At 40.8% G+C, this 23204-nt stretch overlaps 2 protein-coding genes across 4 annotated transcripts; both read right to left on the bottom strand.

Moving 5' to 3' along the window:
- Window positions 1-5716: 5716 nt before the first annotated feature.
- On the bottom strand, window positions 5717-13946 carry LOC143462743 (uncharacterized). 2 transcript variants are annotated; one of them, XM_076961000.1, is made up of 2 exons: window positions 13343-13946; window positions 5717-6406 (listed from the first exon to the last, which is right to left on the bottom strand). In XM_076961000.1, the coding sequence occupies exon 2, from the start codon at window positions 6364-6366 to the stop codon at window positions 5848-5850; it is 519 nt and encodes a 172-aa protein (XP_076817115.1). In that variant the 5' UTR covers window positions 6367-6406; window positions 13343-13946; the 3' UTR covers window positions 5717-5847. The 2 variants fall into 2 exon arrangements, with proteins under 2 accessions (XP_076817115.1, XP_076817114.1); XM_076960999.1 differs by having other exon boundaries at window positions 5717-6417; window positions 13343-13943.
- Window positions 13947-14025: 79 nt separating this feature from the next.
- On the bottom strand, window positions 14026-22140 carry LOC143462937 (uncharacterized). Of its 2 annotated transcripts, none has more exons than XM_076961251.1 (2): window positions 21955-22140; window positions 14026-15021 (listed from the first exon to the last, which is right to left on the bottom strand). In XM_076961251.1, exon 2 carries the CDS (start codon window positions 14979-14981, stop codon window positions 14463-14465), a length of 519 nt encoding a protein of 172 aa, XP_076817366.1. In that variant the 5' UTR covers window positions 14982-15021; window positions 21955-22140; the 3' UTR covers window positions 14026-14462. The 2 variants fall into 2 exon arrangements, with proteins under 2 accessions (XP_076817366.1, XP_076817365.1); XM_076961250.1 differs by having other exon boundaries at window positions 14026-15032; window positions 21955-22139.
- Between the last annotated feature and the right edge of the window lie 1064 nt (window positions 22141-23204).

Here is a 23204-nt window from a genome sequence, read left to right as displayed (position 1 = left end):
GGTCCCAAAATGTTTATTAGAGACTAATAAGTAAATAATAAAAGTATAACAGTTAACCAATAAAAGGTTTGTCTGTTATCGTTAAAAGAACTTAACTAAAACATTTGCACTATACATTAGTTATATAGGTCCTAAAAAGTGCCTTGTGAACTATATGGTGCCAAATGTTTAATTAACATTGCAAAAAGTTCTAACGGCTCTCAAAATGTTTATTAGAGTCTAATAAGTAAATAATAAAAGTATAACAGTTAACCAATAAAGCGTTTGTCTGTTATCGTTAAAAGAACTTAACTAAAACATTTGCACTATACATTAGTTATATAGGTCCTAAAAAGTGCCTTGTGAACTACATGGTGCCAAATGTTTAATTCACATTGCAAAAAGTTCTAACGGGTGTCAAAATGTTTATTAGAGTCTAATAAGTAAATAATAAAAGTATAACAGTTAACCAATAAAAGGTTTGTCTGTTATCGTTAAAAGAACTTAACTAAAACATTTGCACTATACATTAGTTATATAGGTCCTAAAAAGTGCCTTGTGAACTATATGGTGCCAAATGTTTAGTTCACATTGCAAAAAGTTCTAACGGTCTCAAAATGTTTATTAAAGTCTAATAAGTAAATAATAAAAGTATAACAGTTAACCAAGAAAATCTTTGTCTGTTATCGTTAAAAGAACTTAACTAAAACATTTGCACTATACATTAGTTATATAGGTCCTAAAAAGTGCCTTGTGAACTATATGGTGTCAAATGTTTAATTCACATTGCAAAAAGTTCTAACGGGTCTCAAAATGTTTATTAGTGTCTAATAAGTAAATAATAAAAGTATAACAGTTAACCAAGAAAATCTTTGTCTGTTATCGTTAAAAGAACTTAACTAAAACATTTGCACTATACATTAGTTATATAGGTCCTAAAAAGTGCCTTGTGAACTATATGGTGCCAAATGTTTAATTCACGTTGCAAAAAGTTCTAACGGGTCTCAAAATGTTTATTAGAATCTAATAAGTAAACAATAAAAGTATAACAGTTAACCAATAAAGTTTGTCTGTTATCGTTAAAAGAACTTAACTAAGACATATGCACTATACAATAGTTATATAGGTCCTAAGAAGAATTTTGTGAAATACTGTATATGGTGCGAAATGTTTAATTCACATTGCAAAAAGTTCTAACGCGTCTCAAAAAGTTTATTGGAGTCTAATAAGTAAATAGTAAAAGTATAATAGTTAACCAATAAAAGGTTTGTCTGTTATCGTTAAAAGATATTAACTACAACATATGCACTATACATTAGTTATATAGGCCCTAAAAAGTGCCTTGTGAACTATATGGTGCAAAACGTTTAATTCACATTGCAAAAAATTCTAACGGGTCCTAACGGGTCTCAAAATGTTTATTAGAGTCTAATAAGTAAATAATAAAAGTATAACAGTTAACCAATAAAAGGTTTGTCTGTTATCGTTAAAAGAACTTAACTAAATCATTTGCACTATACATTAGTTAAATAGGTCCTAAAAAGTGCCTTGTGAACTATATGGTGCAAAATGTTTAATTCATATTCCCAAAAGTTCTAACGCGTTTCAAAATGTTTATTAGAGTCTAATAAGTTAACAATAAAAGTATAACAGTTAACCAATAAAGTTTGTCTGTTATCGTTAAAAGAACTTAACTAAAACATTTGCACTATACATTAGTTATATAGGTATAAAAAAGTGCCTTGTGAACTATATGGTGCCAAATGTTTAGTTCACATTGCAAAAAGTTCTAACGGGTCTCAAAATGTTTATTAGAGTCTAATAAGTAAATAATAAAAGTATAACAGTTAACCAATAAAAGGTTTGTCTGTTATCGTTAAAAGAACTTAACTAAAACATTTGCACTATACATTAGTTATATAGGTCCTAAAAAGTGCCTTGTAAACTATATGGTGCCAAATGTTTAATTCACATTGCAAAAAACTCTAACGGGTCTCAAAATGTTTATTAGAGTCTAATAAGTAAATAATAAAAGTATAACAGTTAACCAATAAAAGGTTTGTCTGTTATCGTTAAAAGAACTTAACTAAAAAATTTGCACTATACATTAGTTATATAGGTCCTAAAAAGTGCCTTGTGAACTATATGGTGCCAAATGTTTAATTCACATTGCAAAAAGTTCTAACGGGTCCCAAAATGTTTATTAGAGACTAATAAGTAAATAATAAAAGTATAACAGTTAACCAATAAAAGGTTTGTCTGTTATCGTTAAAAGAACTTAACTAAAACATTTGCACTATACATTAGTTATATAGGTCCTAAAAAGTGCCTTGTGAACTATATGGTGCCAAATGTTTAATTCACATTGCAAAAAGTTCTAACGGGTCTCAAAATGTTTATTAGAGTCTAATAAGTAAATAATAAAAGTATGACAGTTAACCAATAAAAGATTTGTCTGTTATCGTTAAAAGAACTTAACTAAAACATTTGCACTATACATTAGTTATATAGGTCTTAAAAGTGCCTTGTGAACTATATGGTGCCAAATGTTTAATTAACATTGCAAAAAGTTCTAACGGCTCTCAAAATGTTTATTAGAGTCTAATAAGTAAATAATAAAAGTATAACAGTTAACCAATAAAGCGTTTGTCTGTTATCGTTAAAAGAACTTAACTAAAACATTTGCACTATACATTAGTTATATAGGTCTTAAAAGTGCCTTGTGAACTATATGGTGCCAAATGTTTAATTCACATTGCAAAAAGTTCTAACGGGTCTCAAAATGTTTATTAGAGTCTAATAAGTAAATAATAAAAGTATAACAGTTAACCAATAAAAGGTTTGTCTGTTATCGTTAAAAGAACTTAACTAAAACATTTGCACTATACATTAGTTATATAGGTCCTAAAAAGTGCCTTGTGAACTATATGGTGCCAAATGTTTAGTTCACATTGCAAAAAGTTCTAACGGGTCTCAAAATGTTTATTAGAGTCTAATAAGTAAATAATAAAAGTATAACAGTTAACCAATAAAAGGTTTGTCTGTTATCGTTAAAAGAACTTAACTAAAACATTTGCACTATACATTAGTTATATAGGTCCTAAAAAGTGCCTTGTGAACTATATGGTGTCAAATGTTTAATTCACATTGCAAAAAATTATAACGGGTCTCAAAATGTTTATTAGAGTCTAATAAGTAAATAATAAAAGTATAACAGTTAACCAAGAAAATCTTTGTCTGTTATCGTTAAAAGAACTTAACTAAAACATTTGCACTATACATTAGTTATATAGGTCCTAAAAAGTGCCTTGTGAACTATATGGTGTCAAATGTTTAATTCACATTGCAAAAAGTTCTAACGGGTCTCAAAATGTTTATTAGTGTCTAATAAGTAAATAATAAAAGTATAACAGTTAACCAAGAAAATTTTTGTCTGTTATCGTTAAAAGAACTTAACTAAAACATTTGCACTATACATTAGTTATATAGGTCCTAAAAAGTGCCTTGTGAACTATATGGTGCCAAATGTTTAATTCACGTTGCAAAAAGTTCTAACGGGTCTCAAAATGTTTATTAGAGTCTAATAAGTAAATAATAAAAGTATAACAGTTAACCAATAAAAGATTTGTCTGTTATCGTTAAAAGAACTTAACTAAAACATTTGCACTATACAATAGTTATATAGGTCCTAAGAAGAATTTTGTGAAATACTGTATATGGTGCAAAATGTTTAATTCACATTGCAAAAAATTCTAACGCGTCTCAAAAAGTTTATTGGAGTCTAATAAGTAAATAGTAAAAGTATAATAGTTAACCAATAAAATGTTTGTCTGTTATCGTTAAAAGATATTAACTACAACATACGCACTATACATTAGTTATATAGGCCCTAAAAAGTGCCTTGTGAACTATATGGTGCAAAATGTTTAATTCACATTGCAAAAAATTCTAACGGGTCCTAACGGATCTCAAAATGTTTATTAGAGTCTAATAAGTAAATAATAAAAGTATAACAGTTAACCAATAAAAGGTTTGTCTGTTATCGTTAAAAGAACTTAACTAAAACATTTGCACTATACATTAGTTATATAGGTCCTAAAAAGTGCCTTGTGAACTATATGGTGCCAAATGTTTAGTTCACGTTGCAAAAAGTTCTAACGGGTCTCAAAATGTTTATTAGCGTCTAATAAGTAAATAATAAAAGTATAACAGTTAACCAATAAAAGGTTTGTCTGTTATCGTTAAAAGAACTTAACTAAAACATTTGCACTATACATTAGTTATATAGGTCCTAAAAAGTGCCTTGTGAACTATATGGTGCCAAATGTTTAATTCACATTGCAAAATGTTATAACGGGTCTCAAAATGTTTATTAGAGACTAATAAATAAATAATAAAAGTATAACAGTTAACCAATAAAATGTTTGTCTGTTATCGTTAAAAGAACTTAACTAAAACATTTGCACTATACATTAGTTATATAGGTATAAAAAAGTGCCTTGTGAACTATATGGTGCCGAATGTTTAATTCACATTGCAAAAAGTTCTAACGGGTCTCAAAATGTTTATTAGAGTCTAATAAGTAAATAATAAAAGTATAACAGTTAACCAATAAAAGGTTTGTCTGTTATCGTCAAATAAACTTAACTACAACATATGCACTATAGTTTAGTTATATAGGTCCTAAAAAGTGCCTTATGAACTATATGGTGCAAAATGTTTAATTCATATTCCCAAAAGTTCTAACGCGTTTCAAAATGTTTATTAGAGTCTAATAAGAAAACAATAAAAGTATAACAGTTAACCAATAAAGTTTATCTGTTATCGTTAAAAGAACTTAACTAAGACATATGCACTATACAATAGTTATATAGGTCCTAAGAAGAATTTTGTGAAATACTGTATATGGTGCGAAATGTTTTATATGGTGCGAAAAAATGTGGCGGCTTGGCTCGCTTTTGTAAAATCCTTACGTCTTTCGTAGAAATGTGTTTTCCAGAACAATTGGAGTTTTTAAACTTTCAGTCCCGCCACATCATTCTTATGAAAGAGTTTTCCAGCTAGTAAATGGAGTTTAAAACTTGCCTTTTCAGAACACTGCAAACTACCGTTGGTATATTTGAAAACTTGCTACGAATAACTTCGTGTGAAAGCTCCTTATTTAGTACGTTACCAGGTCGCTTCCAAGTAACTGTTTCCAACTTAACCAAATTTAATTTGCATTGCAAACACACCGATTTTCACGTTCACACGCTTTGAAATGTTCATGCCTTTTTTGTCATATATTTCCGCCACATCGCAGCACGTTTTATAAGCTTGAACTTTTGTGTGAGACTCCCTCAGAGCCTCAGAACCTCAGTCACAGACGCGAAGTTATAGACATATGTAATACCGTACTACTGTAGTTGTGGTGATTGAATCAGTAGACATCGTGTAAACAGTCACATGACTTGTGTTCTCGGTTATTTGTAATATTGAGAAAGTGTACAGCACCTACAATAAAAGCCTTTTCTGGCAAACGGTATTTGTTATAAAATAATACGAACGTTCGGCTATCAGAAAGGTTAGAGAATTCTAACCGCACGCAACAATAGAGTCAGATACTAATGTAGTAGGTTAACTAAGTCAATAACGTAACGTAAGCTAAGACCGATAAACTCTGCATCTGTATCTGCATCTGTCGGCATCAACCTCTACATCCTAAAACGACCCCAACCTCTACATTTCTACGCTACGGAAGGAAAAAGATGACAATTAACATGTAACGTACTGAAGGTGGCAATGGCGAGCAAGCACAAACAAAAAACTGAAGTTATATACAAATGAATGAACTGTAACATATGCTTAAAATAACTGATGGTAATATAGCTACATGTTGGAGGGTATCTCCAAGATTAACCGGGCATGCAAAAATTGTTTGAACTGTTCGTATTCCCGGGTTTTGTCCGTAACCCCGTTGGATATATACTTCATCAAGGGGGCCATGTGGAAAGCAGGTGTGGCTGCTACCATGGTAAGGATTTTGCTCATAAACTCAAAATCAGGAACCAGCTGGAACAGTTCATCCAGCTGCTGGAACCAAAGTAGTAGATCCTCAGCCGAAGTGGTTGGCGGCGCAGGAACCGCAAGGGTCGGCATTGTAACGGTTGTTTTAAACGGCCGAAATAGTCTATGTACTGGTTGTAACACCGTAGCTTGTATATCTGCTAGATCAGCGCTCTGGGGCATGGGGGCAGGAGCGCCTTGCTCCCCAGGTCTGACGATCGGCACATACGGCGCGGGAGATGATTGTTGAACCGGTGAATCGGGTGAGTCGGGAATCATCTCAGTAACTGAAGTGATTTCGTCAATTTGAACGTCAGCGGAGGAATCAGATACCGTCGACATACTGAAGTGGTTTTGGCAGCAATGGTAGTGGCAGCAAAGTCTGTGGAGAAACTAAAGGGGTAGAGGGTAAATTTTTTGCAACTGCACCTCCCCCTATTGAGGTGGGTTGAAACAGCTAAACTCATGCACAGGAATAGTTAGCATGCAATAAGGCGGGAAAAGTGAAAACGATACTAGCACAAGAATAAGCTACTAAGCATGCAACGAAGCAAAACGGTTACAAAATCGAAAGCGGCGACAAGGGAAAACGGCAAAATTGTACATGCAAAGGACATTATCGGTATTGAAGCAAGGTGATACACATAGTGAAACTTAAAGTGTGTGGGTGCTCGCGAAATTATCACGAGAAGATGAAGCGGGCGGTGCGTCATCAGCAGATCCGGACGGAGACGGTTCATCACGAGAACGCCGAGGCAAGGGCAGCGGTTGTGGTAGTTGAGGTCTTGCAACCGGCGCCTGCTGTTGGTGGCGCCAAGCGCGGACACGGGATACAAGGGATCTGGCATACTGCAAATGGTGCGGAGACGATCGGATAAACCCGATGGTATGGAAGAGGGCCCACATCATGGCAAGGAGTTGCAGGATGAATATAAGGGCTGAGAGAAATGGATTCGTAATTTGCGACAGAGCAAGGAGTAACGTTTGTTTCGCGGCGTGTGCGAATGTGTCTGCGACGTAGGATCCGTTGATCATAGTTTCATCAGTAGTAGTAGTAAGGCTTGTCATGACATGTCGCATTTGTTCCTTGAGAAGGTTGGCTTCAGACATAGAGCTGAGCAGCGATTGTAGATCAGTAAACGAGTCAGAGTCAGGTAGCTCGTTGAGAATTTTCTCGTAGTCGGGTGCCTTGTAGTTGACGTGTATAGGCGACAAAGGTAAGTTGAGTTGATGCACCTGCACATGTTCGTGCGATAAAGTATAGTTGTGATACAGGACAGTGTGTCCCAGAACTCGGAAGACAAAACTTCTTGCTGGTCGATACGATTCCAGCAGGTGCACTCCCGGTAGGACAATGTTGTCTGAAATGAGTTGGCCGTATTGACTGTGGCCGTTTTGATCGCGATATTTGATGAGAGGACGTTGGCTGAATGCGTTTCGGTACGCAAGTGACGGTAAGACGGTACCGTTGATAGAGTGACATGCTGCTCTGGACATAAAATCTCCAAGGCTGGAACCCATGGTTTGATGTCCAAGAGTAGTAGTGAGTATCTCAGTAGGGAAGATCTTCCCAATTGCTTTGTAGAGTGTGCCAATTAGCTTCGTGAGTTGGCAATGTAGGAACTTGTTCTCTTCGTTGAAGGTAGTGAGAACTTCTGAAATAAGGTCGTCCTGTTGTGTGTCGAAGGTTGCAAAAAGTCGCTCGAATTGAGAGTATGGCGTTCGAAAAGGGGCACGCCTTAGCCGGTTAGGACGAAAAAGAGCGAGTCTGTCGAGCTCTGTACATTGTTGGTAGCGAAAGATAAAGTTGTTGTTGTCGCAGTGAATATGTTTGCCATAGCAGTTTTTCGCACGAGAGGAGCATTTCCTCCAGTGATGTACCGAGATCCCGAGATCAGGTAAGGAAACTCTATATAAGGACGTAGAGTTGTAATGGAGGAGCATCTTGTGAGTCCCGAGAGGCTTGGTTGGTGGGCAGTTGATATGCGAAGGTACTCGCCATATAAACATACGATTGCCCGTTAAGCAGTATCCACGCCCGATTGAGCACGATGCAAGAGATCCAAGAGACGACGTCATTGTGTCCGTGACGTAATCGTAGTAAATTGTAGTGTGAAACAAGAAGTCGTTTGTTACTGTTCCAGAAGCTGAAGTCGGCCAGACAAACTTATAATGGACTGCATTGCGTGTTGAGTACGCCGCAGGATTAGACAGGATCAGCGGTCCATGTGATGAAACGTTGGTTTTATTCCACGACGAACATTCTGGGTTGTACGGTGGGTGTGCGTCAAAGGTGTTGGCCGATTTTTGATAACTCCCAAAAAAGAAGTAAGTAGTGCTCCAGGAAGTAATCTGTGAAGTGCAAACTGTTGCAGGAATCTTCTGGAGATGCAGATCTGGAGCAAACACGGTAGCAGAGCAGTTGTGTATGGAGAAGGGTGTCTGCGTTTGACAATGTATGTCGTCATCAAAGGTATATAACCCGAGAGAATGCGAACGCTGACATAACAGAAATTTCTGTGTATCCGGATGAAGATTCGTCTGAGCGGCGGATGTGAACAAAAAGAAACATGTAAGCAGCAGACAAACGAACATGTTGTGTTGTTTAGTCAGAGAACCGTTTCGGTGGAATGATTTTGCGACCAGTCCGAGAAGTCTTTACAACTTCAGGCGGTTTTATAGAAGCAGGAGCAGTGACAGTAGGTGGTGTCGTTTGCTGTTTCGCTGAAGTAGCGGAGACTGACTGAGGAGCAGGGTGTCGAGTCTGCAAAGAAAAATTTTGTTGATGCGAGGAGGATGATGGTGAGGGAGCATCAATATCAATTGTATAGCTAGGTTTGAGACGGTCGAGTGAGACGCGATCCGGTTTGCCATGACGGGATATTACAAAATATTTTTCGTATCTTTCCAATACTGGAAAAGGACCAACATAAGGGCGTTCTAACGCACGTTTGACATGATCGCATCTAACATAAACGCGGTCACAATGTTTCAAATCCGGATGCACGTAGGACTGCATGAATTTTGTATGAGCGGTCGTTGGAGTAAACTGAAGGTCGTTGATGAAGTCTCGGTAGGCACCGAGGTAGCTGGATGTAGGAACTGCAGAGGTAAGCTTGGAATCAGAAAAGAAACCACCTGGGAGCCGTAAGGTGTGTCCAAAAGCTAACTCAGCAGGTGTACATTTCAAATCCTGGAGATAGCGATTACGCAGAGCCAAGACAATAAAACCCAATTTGTGAAACCAACGTTCAGGTTCGTCTGAACACTTGATGGCGCGCTTGATTTCTGCATTTGCACGTTCTGTAATTCCATTGGCAGTGGGGTGGTAAGCTGTAGTCAGATTGTGTTGAATACCAAGCGAGCGCATAATTTCCGCCCAAGCGGAACTTATGAAACATGGTCCACGATCACTTGTGAGGATGATTGGAACACCGACCAAGGAACACCAGTGATTTACAAAGTAAGCGGCGACGGTTTCCGTGGTGGCATCAGGGATTGGTATGGCTTGAACGAAACGCGTATAACGGTCAATACATGTAAGGATGTATTTGTAACCATGGGAGGTTGGTAGTGGTCCAATCAAGTCAATTGCAACATCAGAAAATCGTCCGTAGGGAATTTTAAATTTCCCCGGTGCGGTTTTAGTGTGGCGGAAAATTTTTCCTTCCTGGCAGTTTGGGCATTGTTGAACCCAGGTAGCGATTTGTTTACACATCCCTATCCATATAAATCTTTCCTTGATGAGCTTAATTGTGGCTTTTTTTCCAGGATGCGATAAATTATGTAAGTGCAGGAATACTTGACGTTGGAAGGAGGAAGGAACTAGAACACGCTCTGTGTCAGTGGACACGTCACAAAGGATGGTAAGGTCCTTATTGGGCAGCTTGCAGTCCTGGAGTTTGAGTGATGTTGTAGCGGTGCGTAGTCTTTGAATAGCAGGATCATTGGCTTGAGCTTGTGCTATTTTCTCATACTCTAAAGGAGGCGGAACGTCCGAAAGAGTATTAATGTTGGGTGCCGAAGGTTGAGACCTTGACAAGAGGTCCGCCACAACATTGGCAGAGCCTTTGATGTGCTCAATGGTTGTTGTATATTCTGAAACAAACAACAATTGCCGGAACTGTCTTGGAGAGTAATGTTCGGAGAGCTTACTGAGACTTGAAACCAGAGGGAGATGGTCTGTACGCAAAGTGAATTGTCGGCCTGTCAAGAAGTAGCGGAAATGACGTATTGACTTGTAAGCGGCCAACAGTTCTCTGTCAAAGCAACTGTATTTACGTTGACTAGCGCTCAGCTGTCTTGAAAAGAAGGCCAAAGGAACAAGTTGATTTCCTTGCAATTGCTCTAATGTCGCTCCAATACCGGTCAACGAAGCGTCAACTGTTAGATAAGTTGGAGCATGGAGTTTCGGAAACGCTAAAGTGCTAGCATTTGCAATAGCTTGTTTGCTGCTGGCGAAGGCGCATTCGGCTTCGACATTCCATGTTAAAGGGGCCGCGCGTTTGCTGCGACTGTTCGGAACTAGCTTGTAAAGCGGTTGTAAGGTTGTGGAACAATGCTTCAGAAAGCGAAAATAATAGCAATAAATTCCCAAGTAACGTTTCAGCTGTTTGCAGGTTTGTGGCTGTGGGTAATCAAGAATGGCCTGCACTTTTTCTTGAGTTGGTCGTATACCCTCAGAATTTATGTGATGGCCAAGGTAGTCAAGAGACTCGCGGTTGAATTCACTTTTGTCTAAATTGAGCATTAAGCCAAATTCCTCAAGTCGTTGAAAAAGCAACTTAAGGTGTTCAAGATGTTCTGATAGGTTACTACTTCCAATGATGATATCATCGAGGTAAGCAAAGATTCCAAGGTGCTGAAGGGGACGTACTACTTCCCCTATTAGTCTGGAAAAGGTCCGTGGGGCGCCCGATAAACCGAATGGGAGTCTTGTGTATTCAAATTGTCCTAGGGGGCAAACAAACGCCGTTTTATGGACATCTTCTGGAGCCACTTTTATTTGATGAAAGGCGTTTTGGAGATCGCATTTAGAGAAGACAGTTTTACCATACAAAACCTCGGAAAAACTATGTAAGAACGGAAGAGGGTAACAGCTGTCGATTGTTTGTTTGTTGACTAATTTATAATCAACGACAAGACGATATTTATTGCCAGAAGAGCCTTTAGGAACGAGCAAGGCCGGACTTCCATAAGGAGAATCACTGTATCGGATAATTTCTCGCTCCAGCAAGCTGTCAATTTCTTTCTTCAAGATCTGCATTGTTTCTGGGCTATATCGACGTGGACGTGCACGTACAGGAGAACCTGTGGTATGGATGTGGTGAACGATGGAATGCTTCACTGGTTTAACAGCTGACATGGGTTTTTGCAAGTCTGGAAATTGATGTAAAAGGTCTGCAACAGGATCTATCTGGCTGAGAATGGATATGCGAACAGGATCACTTTCAACAGGCTCTAACGTATATTGCTGTTGGTTCGGTACATCTATGAGATGCTTGGCTTTAAGATCCAAAACAAAGTTGTATTCAGTGAGGAAATCCAGCCCCAATATGCAAAAAGGTGTGTCCGCAAGCACAAATTCAAAGGGATAAGAAAAACGAGGATGAAGGGAAACATTAAGTTGTGTAGTGCCATACGTAGTAATTGGCGTGCTGTTAGCAGCGAAAAGCGGTGTTTGCGGTTTGCGGTTTGATACGTCAGCTAAACTAGCGGACAAAAGAGAAGTTGCTGCCGCGCTATCTACATAAAAGTGAATACTATTGGCGTGATCATATACAGTTAACAAGGGGCAGCCTCTTTTTATTGTTGATGCGATCGACGGGACTGACGGGGTTAATGTTGCGTCGATCGCCACGCGTTTTTTGTTGGGCGGGATTGGTTCTCCCACATGCTACAACTTGGGTGACAGCGGCGCGCATCCCTACCGAAGCGGGCGTGGTAATAACATAAGCCATTAGAAGCATCAGACGCGCAAGGGTAATTGCTACGTTGGTAGTCTGGTTTCTGAAATGTGGGGGATGAATGTAAAAAATTATATTTGCGTTGGTTTGCAAAAGAAGAACCATTTTGTCGGCGATTATCTCGATTAAACCCGTTGTTGCTGTATGATTTGTGAAACTGTCCATTGTTTGTGCGTGGTGATCGTTGTTGCCATGCTGAGTTAAATGAATTGCGTTGGTTTGGCGTATTTTGATTTGTGAAATTCGTATTTCTTTGCCCGGAACTCTTAGATTCGTTGTTAGCGTTAGATCGTGTATAGCGCGGTGGTTTAGACAATTGAATTTGCTGTATTTGCGGTTGCATTGGGTAGTCAATGTCATCCGTATCAGTGATGGCAAGGGAAAGGTTGTGCGAAGAAGTTTTTGGTTGTTTAAGCAGCAAGATTTCGTGGGCTCTGCTTGCAAGGTTCTGGAGATCGTGATGTTCCACGCTGGCTAACGCAATTGCGACGTCTGGTGGTAACGCTTTAAGGAATTTAGCACGAATTAGTTTGACGACTGGCGGAGTAAGATTCTCTTGACCTACTGCGCTCATTAATTCGCGCATTAAATGTTTCGGGGACTGATCGTGCAGCGTCAGGTCCGCCAACAAAAAATCTAAATGGTCCTCACGTTTATCAAAGTTTCTCAAGATTTCATTGATCAATATGTCGTAGCAGTTCTGTGCTGACGCCGAAGGTAACCGAAGGAGCGCGAGGTCTTTCGCAGGAATTGCCTCTACCGCCAACAAGTAACGATTAGTTTGAGAAGTGATTTGATAAAGAGAAAATTTATGTTCAAGGTGAGAAATCCACGCTTCGGGATTAAATTTCCAAAAGGTAGGAAGTTTAACGTGTGAAAACAAATCGTTTCGTAAAGTATTGTTCTGTGGTTGCGCGTTTGTTGGTAATTGGTTACTAGTACCCAGACCAGACGGACCAGCAATGCCATTATCGGGAGTATTTGCAGATCCCTCCCCGTTTTCGTTCGACATAGTTGTATTATTAATTGACTCGTTGGAACGGTCGGTTGATCGTGTGCTCATGTGGTATTCTGTCTTAGCTTTGCCAGGCACCGAAGTAACTTTTCGTTGTGTCGGCACAGGTTGTGACATTTATCAAAACCGATAGAAAATGTTTTAGGCGGCGCACCGCAAAAATTGTTCACAATTGAACCAAAAAATACTTTACAACAAGAAACTTTTATTTCAAACTGCAGCACAATGCAGCACAATAAGAATAGCTTAAGCTAATTTAATAAGGTACAAGCCGATGAGCATGCATTTACAAGCTATGGTTGCAAGTAGTTGTATAAAAAGTGAAAAATCCACTTACCAGTGAAGAACGGTTGTGCGAATTGCGAGAGTGTGAGAATTGAAACGCGTCGTTTTTGACACAAGATCGTCAGTGATCACTAGAACGTCGGTGGTTTATTAGAACGTCGAAGCGTCGGGTTGTCAGTAGAACGTCGGGTTGTCACCAGAAATGTCGGTGGTCACTAGAACGTCGGGGTCATCAGAAATGTAGAGGTTGGGGTCGTTTTAGGATGTAGAGGTTGATGCCGACAGATGCAGATACAGATGCAGAGTTTATCGGTCTTAGCTTACGTTACGTTATTGACTTAGTTAACCTACTACATTAGTATCTGACTCTATTGTTGCGTGCGGTTAGAATTCTCTAACCTTTCTGATAGCCGAACGTTCGTGTTATATTATAACAAATACCGTTTGCCAGAAAAGGCTTTTATTGTAGGTGCTGTACACTTTCTCAATATTACAAATAACCGAGAACACAAGTCATGTGACTGTTTACACGATGTCTACTGATTCAATCACCACAACTACAGTAGTACGGTATTACATATGTCTATAACTTCGCGTCTGTGACTGAGGTTCTGAGGCTCTGAGGGAGTCTCACACAAAAGTTCAAGCTTATAAAACGTGCTGCGATGTGGCGGAAATATATGACAAAAAAGGCATGAACATTTCAAAGCGTGTGAACGTGAAAAATTGTGTGTTTGCAATGCAAATTAAATTTGGTTAAGTTGGAAACAGTTACTTGGAAGCGACCTGGTAACGTACTAAATAAGGAGCTTTCACACGAAGTTATTCGTAGCAAGTTTTCAAATATACCAACGGTAGTTTGCAGTGTTCTGAAAAGGCAAGTTTTAAACTCCATTTACTAGCTGGAAAACTCTTTCATAAGAATGATGTGGCGGGACTGAAAGTTTAAAAACTCCAATTGTTCTGGAAAACACATTTCTACGAAAGACGTAAGGATTTTACAAAAGCGAGCCAAGCCGCCACATTCCTCCCCCGCTACGGAAGGAAAAAGATGACAATTAACATGTAACGTACTGAAGGTGGCAATGGCGAGCAAGCACAAACAAAAAACTGAAGTTATATACAAATGAATGAACTGTAACATATGCTTAAAATAACTGATGGTAATATAGCTACATGTTGGAGGGTATCTCCAAGATTAACCGGGCATGCAAAAATTGTTTGAACTGTTCGTATTCCAGGGTTTTGTCCGTAACCCCGTTGGATATATACTTCATCAAGGGGGCCATGTGGAAAGCAGGTGTGGCTGCTACCATGGTAAGGATTTTGCTCATAAACTCAAAATCAGGAACCAGCTGGAACAGTTCATCCAGCTGCTGGAACCAAAGTAGTAGATCCTCAGCCGAAGTGGTTGGCGGCGCAGGAACCGCAAGGGTCGGCATTGTAACGGTTGTTTTAAACGGCCGAAATAGTCTATGTACTGGTTGTAACACCGTAGCTTGTATATCTGCTAGATCAGCGCTCTGGGGCATGGGGGCAGGAGCGCCTTGCTCCCCAGGTCTGACGATCGGCACATACGGCGCGGGAGATGATTGTTGAACCGGTGAATCGGGTGAGTCGGGAATCATCTCAGTAACTGAAGTGATTTCGTCAATTTGAACGTCAGCGGAGGAATCAGATACCGTCGACATACTGAAGTGGTTTTGGCAGCAATGGTAGTGGCAGCAAAGTCTGTGGAGAAACTAAAGGGGTAGAGGGTAAATTTTTTGCAACTGCACCTCCCCCTATTGAGGTGGGTTGAAACAGCTAAACTCATGCACAGGAATAGTTAGCATGCAATAAGGCGGGAAAAGTGAAAACGATACTAGCACAAGAATAAGCTACTAAGCATGCAACGAAGCAAAACGGTTACAAAATCGAAAGCGGCGACAAGGGAAAACGGCAAAATTGTACATGCAAAGGACATTATCGGTATTGAAGCAAGGTGATACACATAGTGAAACTTAAAGTGTGTGGGTGCTCGCGAAATTATCACGAGAAGATGAAGCGGGCGGTGCGTCATCAGCAGATCCGGACGGAGACGGTTCATCACGAGAACGCCGAGGCAAGGGCAGCGGTTGTGGTAGTTGAGGTCTTGCAACCGGCGCCTGCTGTTGGTGGCGCCAAGCGCGGACACGGGATACAAGGGATCTGGCATACTGCAAATGGTGCGGAGACGATCGGATAAACCCGATGGTATGGAAGAGGGCCCACATCATGGCAAGGAGTTGCAGGATGAATATAAGGGCTGAGAGAAATGGATTCGTAATCTGCGACAGAGCAAGGAGTAACGTTTGTTTCGCGGCGTGTGCGAATGTGTCTGCGACGTAGGATCCGTTGATCATGGTTTCATCGGTAGTAGTAAGGCTTGTCATGACATGTCGCATTTGTTCCTTGAGAAGGTTGGCTTCAGACATAGAGCTGAGCAGCGATTGAAGATCAGTAAACGAGTCAGAGTCAGGTAGCTCGTTGAGAATTTTCTCGTAGTCGGGTGCCTTGTAGTTGACGTGTATAGGCGACAAAGGTAAGTTGAGTTGATGCACCTGCACATGTTCGTGCGATAAAGTATAGTTGTGATACAGGACAGTGTGTCCCAGAACTCGGAAGACAAAACTTCTTGCTGGTCGATACGATTCCAGCAGGTGCACTCCCGGTAGGACAATGTTGTCTGAAATGAGTTGGCCGTATTGACTGTGGCCGTTTTGATCGCGATATTTGATGAGAGGACGTTGGCTGAATGCGTTTCGGTACGCAAGTGACGGTAAGACGGTACCGTTGATAGAGTGACATGCTGCTCTGGACATAAAATCTCCAAGGCTGGAACCCATGGTTTGATGTCCAAGAGTAGTAGTGAGTATCTCAGTAGGGAAGATCTTCCCAATTGCTTTGTAGAGTGTGCCAATTAGCTTCGTGAGTTGGCAATGTAGGAACTTGTTCTCTTCGTTGAAGGTAGTGAGAACTTCTGAAATAAGGTCGTCCTGTTGTGTGTCGAAGGTTGCAAAAAGTCGCTCGAATTGAGAGTATGGCGTTCGAAAAGGGGCACGCCTTAGCCGGTTAGGACGAAAAAGAGCGAGTCTGTCGAGCTCTGTACATTGTTGGTAGCGAAAGATAAAGTTGTTGTTGTCGCAGTGAATATGTTTGCCATAGCAGTTTTTCGCACGAGAGGAGCATTTCCTCCAGTGATGTACCGAGATCCCGAGATCAGGTAAGGAAACTCTATATAAGGACGTAGAGTTGTAATGGAGGAGCATCTTGTGAGTCCCGAGAGGCTTGGTTGGTGGGCAGTTGATATGCGAAGGTACTCGCCATATAAACATACGATTGCCCGTTAAGCAGTATCCACGCCCGATTGAGCACGATGCAAGAGATCCAAGAGACGACGTCATTGTGTCCGTGACGTAATCGTAGTAAATTGTAGTGTGAAACAAGAAGTCGTTTGTTACTGTTCCAGAAGCTGAAGTCGGCCAGACAAACTTATAATGGACTGCATTGCGTGTTGAGTACGCCGCAGGATTAGACAGGATCAGCGGTCCATGTGATGAAACGTTGGTTTTATTCCACGACGAACATTCTGGGTTGTACGGTGGGTGTGCGTCAAAGGTGTTGGCCGATTTTTGATAACTCCCAAAAAAGAAGTAAGTAGTGCTCCAGGAAGTAATCTGTGAAGTGCAAACTGTTGCAGGAATCTTCTGGAGATGCAGATCTGGAGCAAACACGGTAGCAGAGCAGTTGTGTATGGAGAAGGGTGTCTGCGTTTGACAATGTATGTCGTCATCAAAGGTATATAACCCGAGAGAATGCGAACGCTGACATAACAGAAATTTCTGTGTATCCGGATGAAGATTCGTCTGAGCGGCGGATGTGAACAAAAAGAAACATGTAAGCAGCAGACAAACGAACATGTTGTGTTGTTTAGTCAGAGAACCGTTTCGGTGGAATGATTTTGCGACCAGTCCGAGAAGTCTTTACAACTTCAGGCGGTTTTATAGAAGCAGGAGCAGTGACAGTAGGTGGTGTCGTTTGCTGTTTCGCTGAAGTAGCGGAGACTGACTGAGGAGCAGGGTGTCGAGTCTGCAAAGAAAAATTTTGTTGATGCGAGGAGGATGATGGTGAGGGAGCATCAATATCAATTGTATAGCTAGGTTTGAGACGGTCGAGTGAGACGCGATCCGGTTTGCCATGACGGGATATTACAAAATATTTTTCGTATCTTTCCAATACTGGAAAAGGACCAACATAAGGGCGTTCTAACGCACGTTTGACATGATCGCATCTAACATAAACGCGGTCACAATGTTTCAAATCCGGATGCACGTAGGACTGCATGAATTTTGTATGAGCGGTCGTTGGAGTAAACTGAAGGTCGTTGATGAAGTCTCGGTAGGCACCGAGGTAGCTGGATGTAGGAACTGCAGAGGTAAGCTTGGAATCAGAAAAGAAACCACCTGGGAGCCGTAAGGTGTGTCCAAAAGCTAACTCAGCAGGTGTACATTTCAAATCCTGGAGATAGCGATTACGCAGAGCCAAGACAATAAAACCTAATTTGTGAAACCAACGTTCAGGTTCGTCTGAACACTTGATGGCGCGCTTGATTTCTGCATTTGCACGTTCTGTAATTCCATTGGCAGTGGGGTGGTAAGCTGTAGTCAGATTGTGTTGAATACCAAGCGAGCGCATAATTTCCGCCCAAGCGGAACTTATGAAACATGGTCCACGATCACTTGTGAGGATGATTGGAACACCGACCAAGGAATACCAGTGATTTACAAAGTAAGCGGCGACGGTTTCCGTGGTGGCATCAGGGATTGGTATGGCTTGAACGAAACGCGTATAACGGTCAATACATGTAAGGATGTATTTGTAACCATGGGAGGTTGGTAGTGGTCCAATCAAGTCAATTGCAACATCAGAAAATCGTCCGTAGGGAATTTTAAATTTCCCCGGTGCGGTTTTAGTGTGGCGGAAAATTTTTCCTTCCTGGCAGTTTGGGCATTGTTGAACCCAGGTAGCGATTTGTTTACACATCCCTATCCATATAAATCTTTCCTTGATGAGCTTAATTGTGGCTTTTTTTCCAGGATGCGATAAATTATGTAAGTGCAGGAATACTTGACGTTGGAAGGAGGAAGGAACTAGAACACGCTCTGTGTCAGTGGACACGTCACAAAGGATGGTAAGGTCCTTATTGGGCAGCTTGCAGTCCTGGAGTTTGAGTGATGTTGTAGCGGTGCGTAGTCTTTGAATAGCAGGATCATTGGCTTGAGCTTGTGCTATTTTCTCATACTCTAAAGGAGGCGGAACGTCCGAAAGAGTATTAATGTTGGGTGCCGAAGGTTGAGACCTTGACAAGAGGTCCGCCACAACATTGGCAGAGCCTTTGATGTGCTCAATGGTTGTTGTATATTCTGAAACAAACAACAATTGCCGGAACTGTCTTGGAGAGTAATGTTCGGAGAGCTTACTGAGACTTGAAACCAGAGGGAGATGGTCTGTACGCAAAGTGAATTGTCGGCCTGTCAAGAAGTAGCGGAAATGACGTATTGACTTGTAAGCGGCCAACAGTTCTCTGTCAAAGCAACTGTATTTACGTTGACTAGCGCTCAGCTGTCTTGAAAAGAAGGCCAAAGGAACAAGTTGATTTCCTTGCAATTGCTCTAATGTCGCTCCAATACCGGTCAACGAAGCGTCAACTGTTAGATAAGTTGGAGCATGGAGTTTCGGAAACGCTAAAGTGCTAGCATTTGCAATAGCTTGTTTGCTGCTGGCGAAGGCGCATTCGGCTTCGACATTCCATGTTAAAGGGGCCGCGCGTTTGCTGCGACTGTTCGGAACTAGCTTGTAAAGCGGTTGTAAGGTTGTGGAACAATGCTTCAGAAAGCGAAAATAATAGCAATAAATTCCCAAGTAACGTTTCAGCTGTTTGCAGGTTTGTGGCTGTGGGTAATCAAGAATGGCCTGCACTTTTTCTTGAGTTGGTCGTATACCCTCAGAATTTATGTGATGGCCAAGGTAGTCAAGAGACTCGCGGTTGAATTCACTTTTGTCTAAATTGAGCATTAAGCCAAATTCCTCAAGTCGTTGAAAAAGCAACTTAAGGTGTTCAAGATGTTCTGATAGGTTACTACTTCCAATGATGATATCATCGAGGTAAGCAAAGATTCCAAGGTGCTGAAGGGGACGTACTACTTCCCCTATTAGTCTGGAAAAGGTCCGTGGGGCGCCCGATAAACCGAATGGGAGTCTTGTGTATTCAAATTGTCCTAGGGGGCAAACAAACGCCGTTTTATGGACATCTTCTGGAGCCACTTTTATTTGATGAAAGGCGTTTTGGAGATCGCATTTAGAGAAGACAGTTTTACCATACAAAACCTCGGAAAAACTATGTAAGAACGGAAGAGGGTAACAGCTGTCGATTGTTTGTTTGTTGACTAATTTATAATCAACGACAAGACGATATTTATTGCCAGAAGAGCCTTTAGGAACGAGCAAGGCCGGACTTCCATAAGGAGAATCACTGTATCGGATAATTTCTCGCTCCAGCAAGCTGTCAATTTCTTTCTTCAAGATCTGCATTGTTTCTGGGCTATATCGACGTGGACGTGCACGTACAGGAGAACCTGTGGTATGGATGTGGTGAACGATGGAATGCTTCACTGGTTTAACAGCTGACATGGGTTTTTGCAAGTCTGGAAATTGATGTAAAAGGTCTGCAACAGGATCTATCTGGCTGAGAATGGATATGCGAACAGGATCACTTTCAACAGGCTCTAACGTATATTGCTGTTGGTTCGGTACATCTATGAGATGCTTGGCTTTAAGATCCAAAACAAAGTTGTATTCAGTGAGGAAATCCAGCCCCAATATGCAAAAAGGTGTGTCCGCAAGCACAAATTCAAAGGGATAAGAAAAACGAGGATGAAGGGAAACATTAAGTTGTGTAGTGCCATACGTAGTAATTGGCGTGCTGTTAGCAGCGAAAAGCGGTGTTTGCGGTTTGCGGTTTGATACGTCAGCTAAACTAGCGGACAAAAGAGAAGTTGCTGCCGCGCTATCTACATAAAAGTGAATACTATTGGCGTGATCATATACAGTTAACAAGGGGCAGCCTCTTTTTATTGTTGATGCGATCGACGGGACTGACGGGGTTAATGTTGCGTCGATCGCCACGCGTTTTTTGTTGGGCGGGATTGGTTCTCCCACATGCTACAACTTGGGTGACAGCGGCGCGCATCCCTACCGAAGCGGGCGTGGTAATAACATAAGCCATTAGAAGCATCAGACGCGCAAGGGTAATTGCTACGTTGGTAGTCTGGTTTCTGAAATGTGGGGGATGAATGTAAAAAATTATATTTGCGTTGGTTTGCAAAAGAAGAACCATTTTGTCGGCGATTATCTCGATTAAACCCGTTGTTGCTGTATGATTTGTGAAACTGTCCATCGTTTGTGCGTGGTGATCGTTGTTGCCATGCTGAGTTAAATGAATTGCGTTGGTTTGGCGTATTTTGATTTGTGAAATTCGTATTTCTTTGCCCGGAACTCTTAGATTCGTTGTTAGCGTTAGATCGTGTATAGCGCGGTGGTTTAGACAATTGAATTTGCTGTATTTGCGGTTGCATTGGGTAGTCAATGTCATCCGTATCAGTGATGGCAAGGGAAAGGTTGTGCGAAGAAGTTTTTGGTTGTTTAAGCAGCAAGATTTCGTGGGCTCTGCTTGCAAGGTTCTGGAGATCGTGATGTTCCACGCTGGCTAACGCAATTGCGACGTCTGGTGGTAACGCTTTAAGGAATTTAGCACGAATTAGTTTGACGACTGGCGGAGTAAGATTCTCTTGACCTACTGCGCTCATTAATTCGCGCATTAAATGTTTCGGGGACTGATCGTGCAGCGTCAGGTCCGCCAACAAAAAATCTAAATGGTCCTCACGTTTATCAAAGTTTCTCAAGATTTCATTGATCAATATGTCGTAGCAGTTCTGTGCTGACGCCGAAGGTAACCGAAGGAGCGCGAGGTCTTTCGCAGGAATTGCCTCTACCGCCAACAAGTAACGATTAGTTTGAGAAGTGATTTGATAAAGAGAAAATTTATGTTCAAGGTGAGAAATCCACGCTTCGGGATTAAATTTCCAAAAGGTAGGAAGTTTAACGTGTGAAAACAAATCGTTTCGTAAAGTATTGTTCTGTGGTTGCGCGTTTGTTGGTAATTGGTTACTAGTACCCAGACCAGACGGACCAGCAATGCCATTATCGGGAGTATTTGCAGATCCCTCCCCGTTTTCGTTCGACATAGTTGTATTATTAATTGACTCGTTGGAACGGTCGGTTGATCGTGTGCTCATGTGGTATTCTGTCTTAGCTTTGCCAGGCACCGAAGTAACTTTTCGTTGTGTCGGCACAGGTTGTGACATTTATCAAAACCGATAGAAAATGTTTTAGGCGGCGCACCGCAAAAATTGTTCACAATTGAACCAAAAAATACTTTACAACAAGAAACTTTTATTTCAAACTGCAGCACAATGCAGCACAATAAGAATAGCTTAAGCTAATTTAATAAGGTACAAGCCGATGAGCATGCATTTACAAGCTATGGTTGCAAGTAGTTGTATAAAAAGTGAAAAATCCACTTACCAGTGAAGAACGGTTGTGCGAATTGCGAGAGTGTGAGAATTGAAACGCGTCGTTTTTGACACAAGATCGTCAGTGATCACTAGAACGTCGGTGGTTTATTAGAACGTCGAAGCGTCGGGTTGTCAGTAGAACGTCGGGTTGTCACCAGAAATGTCGGTGGTCACTAGAACGTCGGGGTCATCAGAAATGTCGGTGGTCACTAGAACGTCGGGGTCACCAGAAATGTAGAGGTTGGGGTCGTTTTAGGATGTAGAGGTTGATGCCGACAGATGCAGATACAGATGCAGAGTTTATCGGTCTTAGCTTACGTTACGTTATTGACTTAGTTAACCTACTACATTAGTATCTGACTCTATTGTTGCGTGCGGTTAGAATTCTCTAACCTTTCTGATAGCCGAACGTTCGTGTTATATTATAACAAATACCGTTTGCCAGAAAAGGCTTTTATTGTAGGTGCTGTACACTTTCTCAATATTACAAATAACCGAGAACACAAGTCATGTGACTGTTTACACGATGTCTACTGATTCAATCACCACAACTACAGTAGTACGGTATTACATATGTCTATAACTTCGCGTCTGTGACTGAGGTTCTGAGGCTCTGAGGGAGTCTCACACAAAAGTTCAAGCTTATAAAACGTGCTGCGATGTGGCGGAAATATATGACAAAAAAGGCATGAACATTTCAAAGCGTGTGAACGTGAAAAATTGTGTGTTTGCAATGCAAATTAAATTTGGTTAAGTTGGAAACAGTTACTTGGAAGCGACCTGGTAACGTACTAAATAAGGAGCTTTCACACGAAGTTATTCGTAGCAAGTTTTCAAATATACCAACGGTAGTTTGCAGTGTTCTGAAAAGGCAAGTTTTAAACTCCATTTACTAGCTGGAAAACTCTTTCATAAGAATGATGTGGCGGGACTGAAAGTTTAAAAACTCCAATTGTTCTGGAAAACACATTTCTACGAAAGACGTAAGGATTTTACAAAAGCGAGCCAAGCCGCCACAAATTCACATTGCAAAAAGTTCTAACGCGTCTCAAAAAGTTTATTGGAGTCTAATAAGTAAATAGTAAAAGTATAATAGTTAACCAATAAAAGGTTTGTCTGTTATCGTTAAAAGATATTAACTACAACATATGCACTATACATTAGTTATATAGGCCCTAAAAAGTGCCTTGTGAACTATATGGTGCCAAATGTTTAATTCACATTGCAAAAAATTCTAACGGGTCCTAACGGGTCTCAAAA

The sequence above is a fragment of the Clavelina lepadiformis genome, chromosome 6, assembly GCF_947623445.1.
Source record: "Clavelina lepadiformis chromosome 6, kaClaLepa1.1, whole genome shotgun sequence".
Classification (NCBI taxonomy): domain Eukaryota; kingdom Metazoa; phylum Chordata; class Ascidiacea; order Aplousobranchia; family Clavelinidae; genus Clavelina; species Clavelina lepadiformis.
Note: the sequence above shows the minus strand (reverse complement) of the source record. Positions and strands in the feature narration are given on the sequence as shown.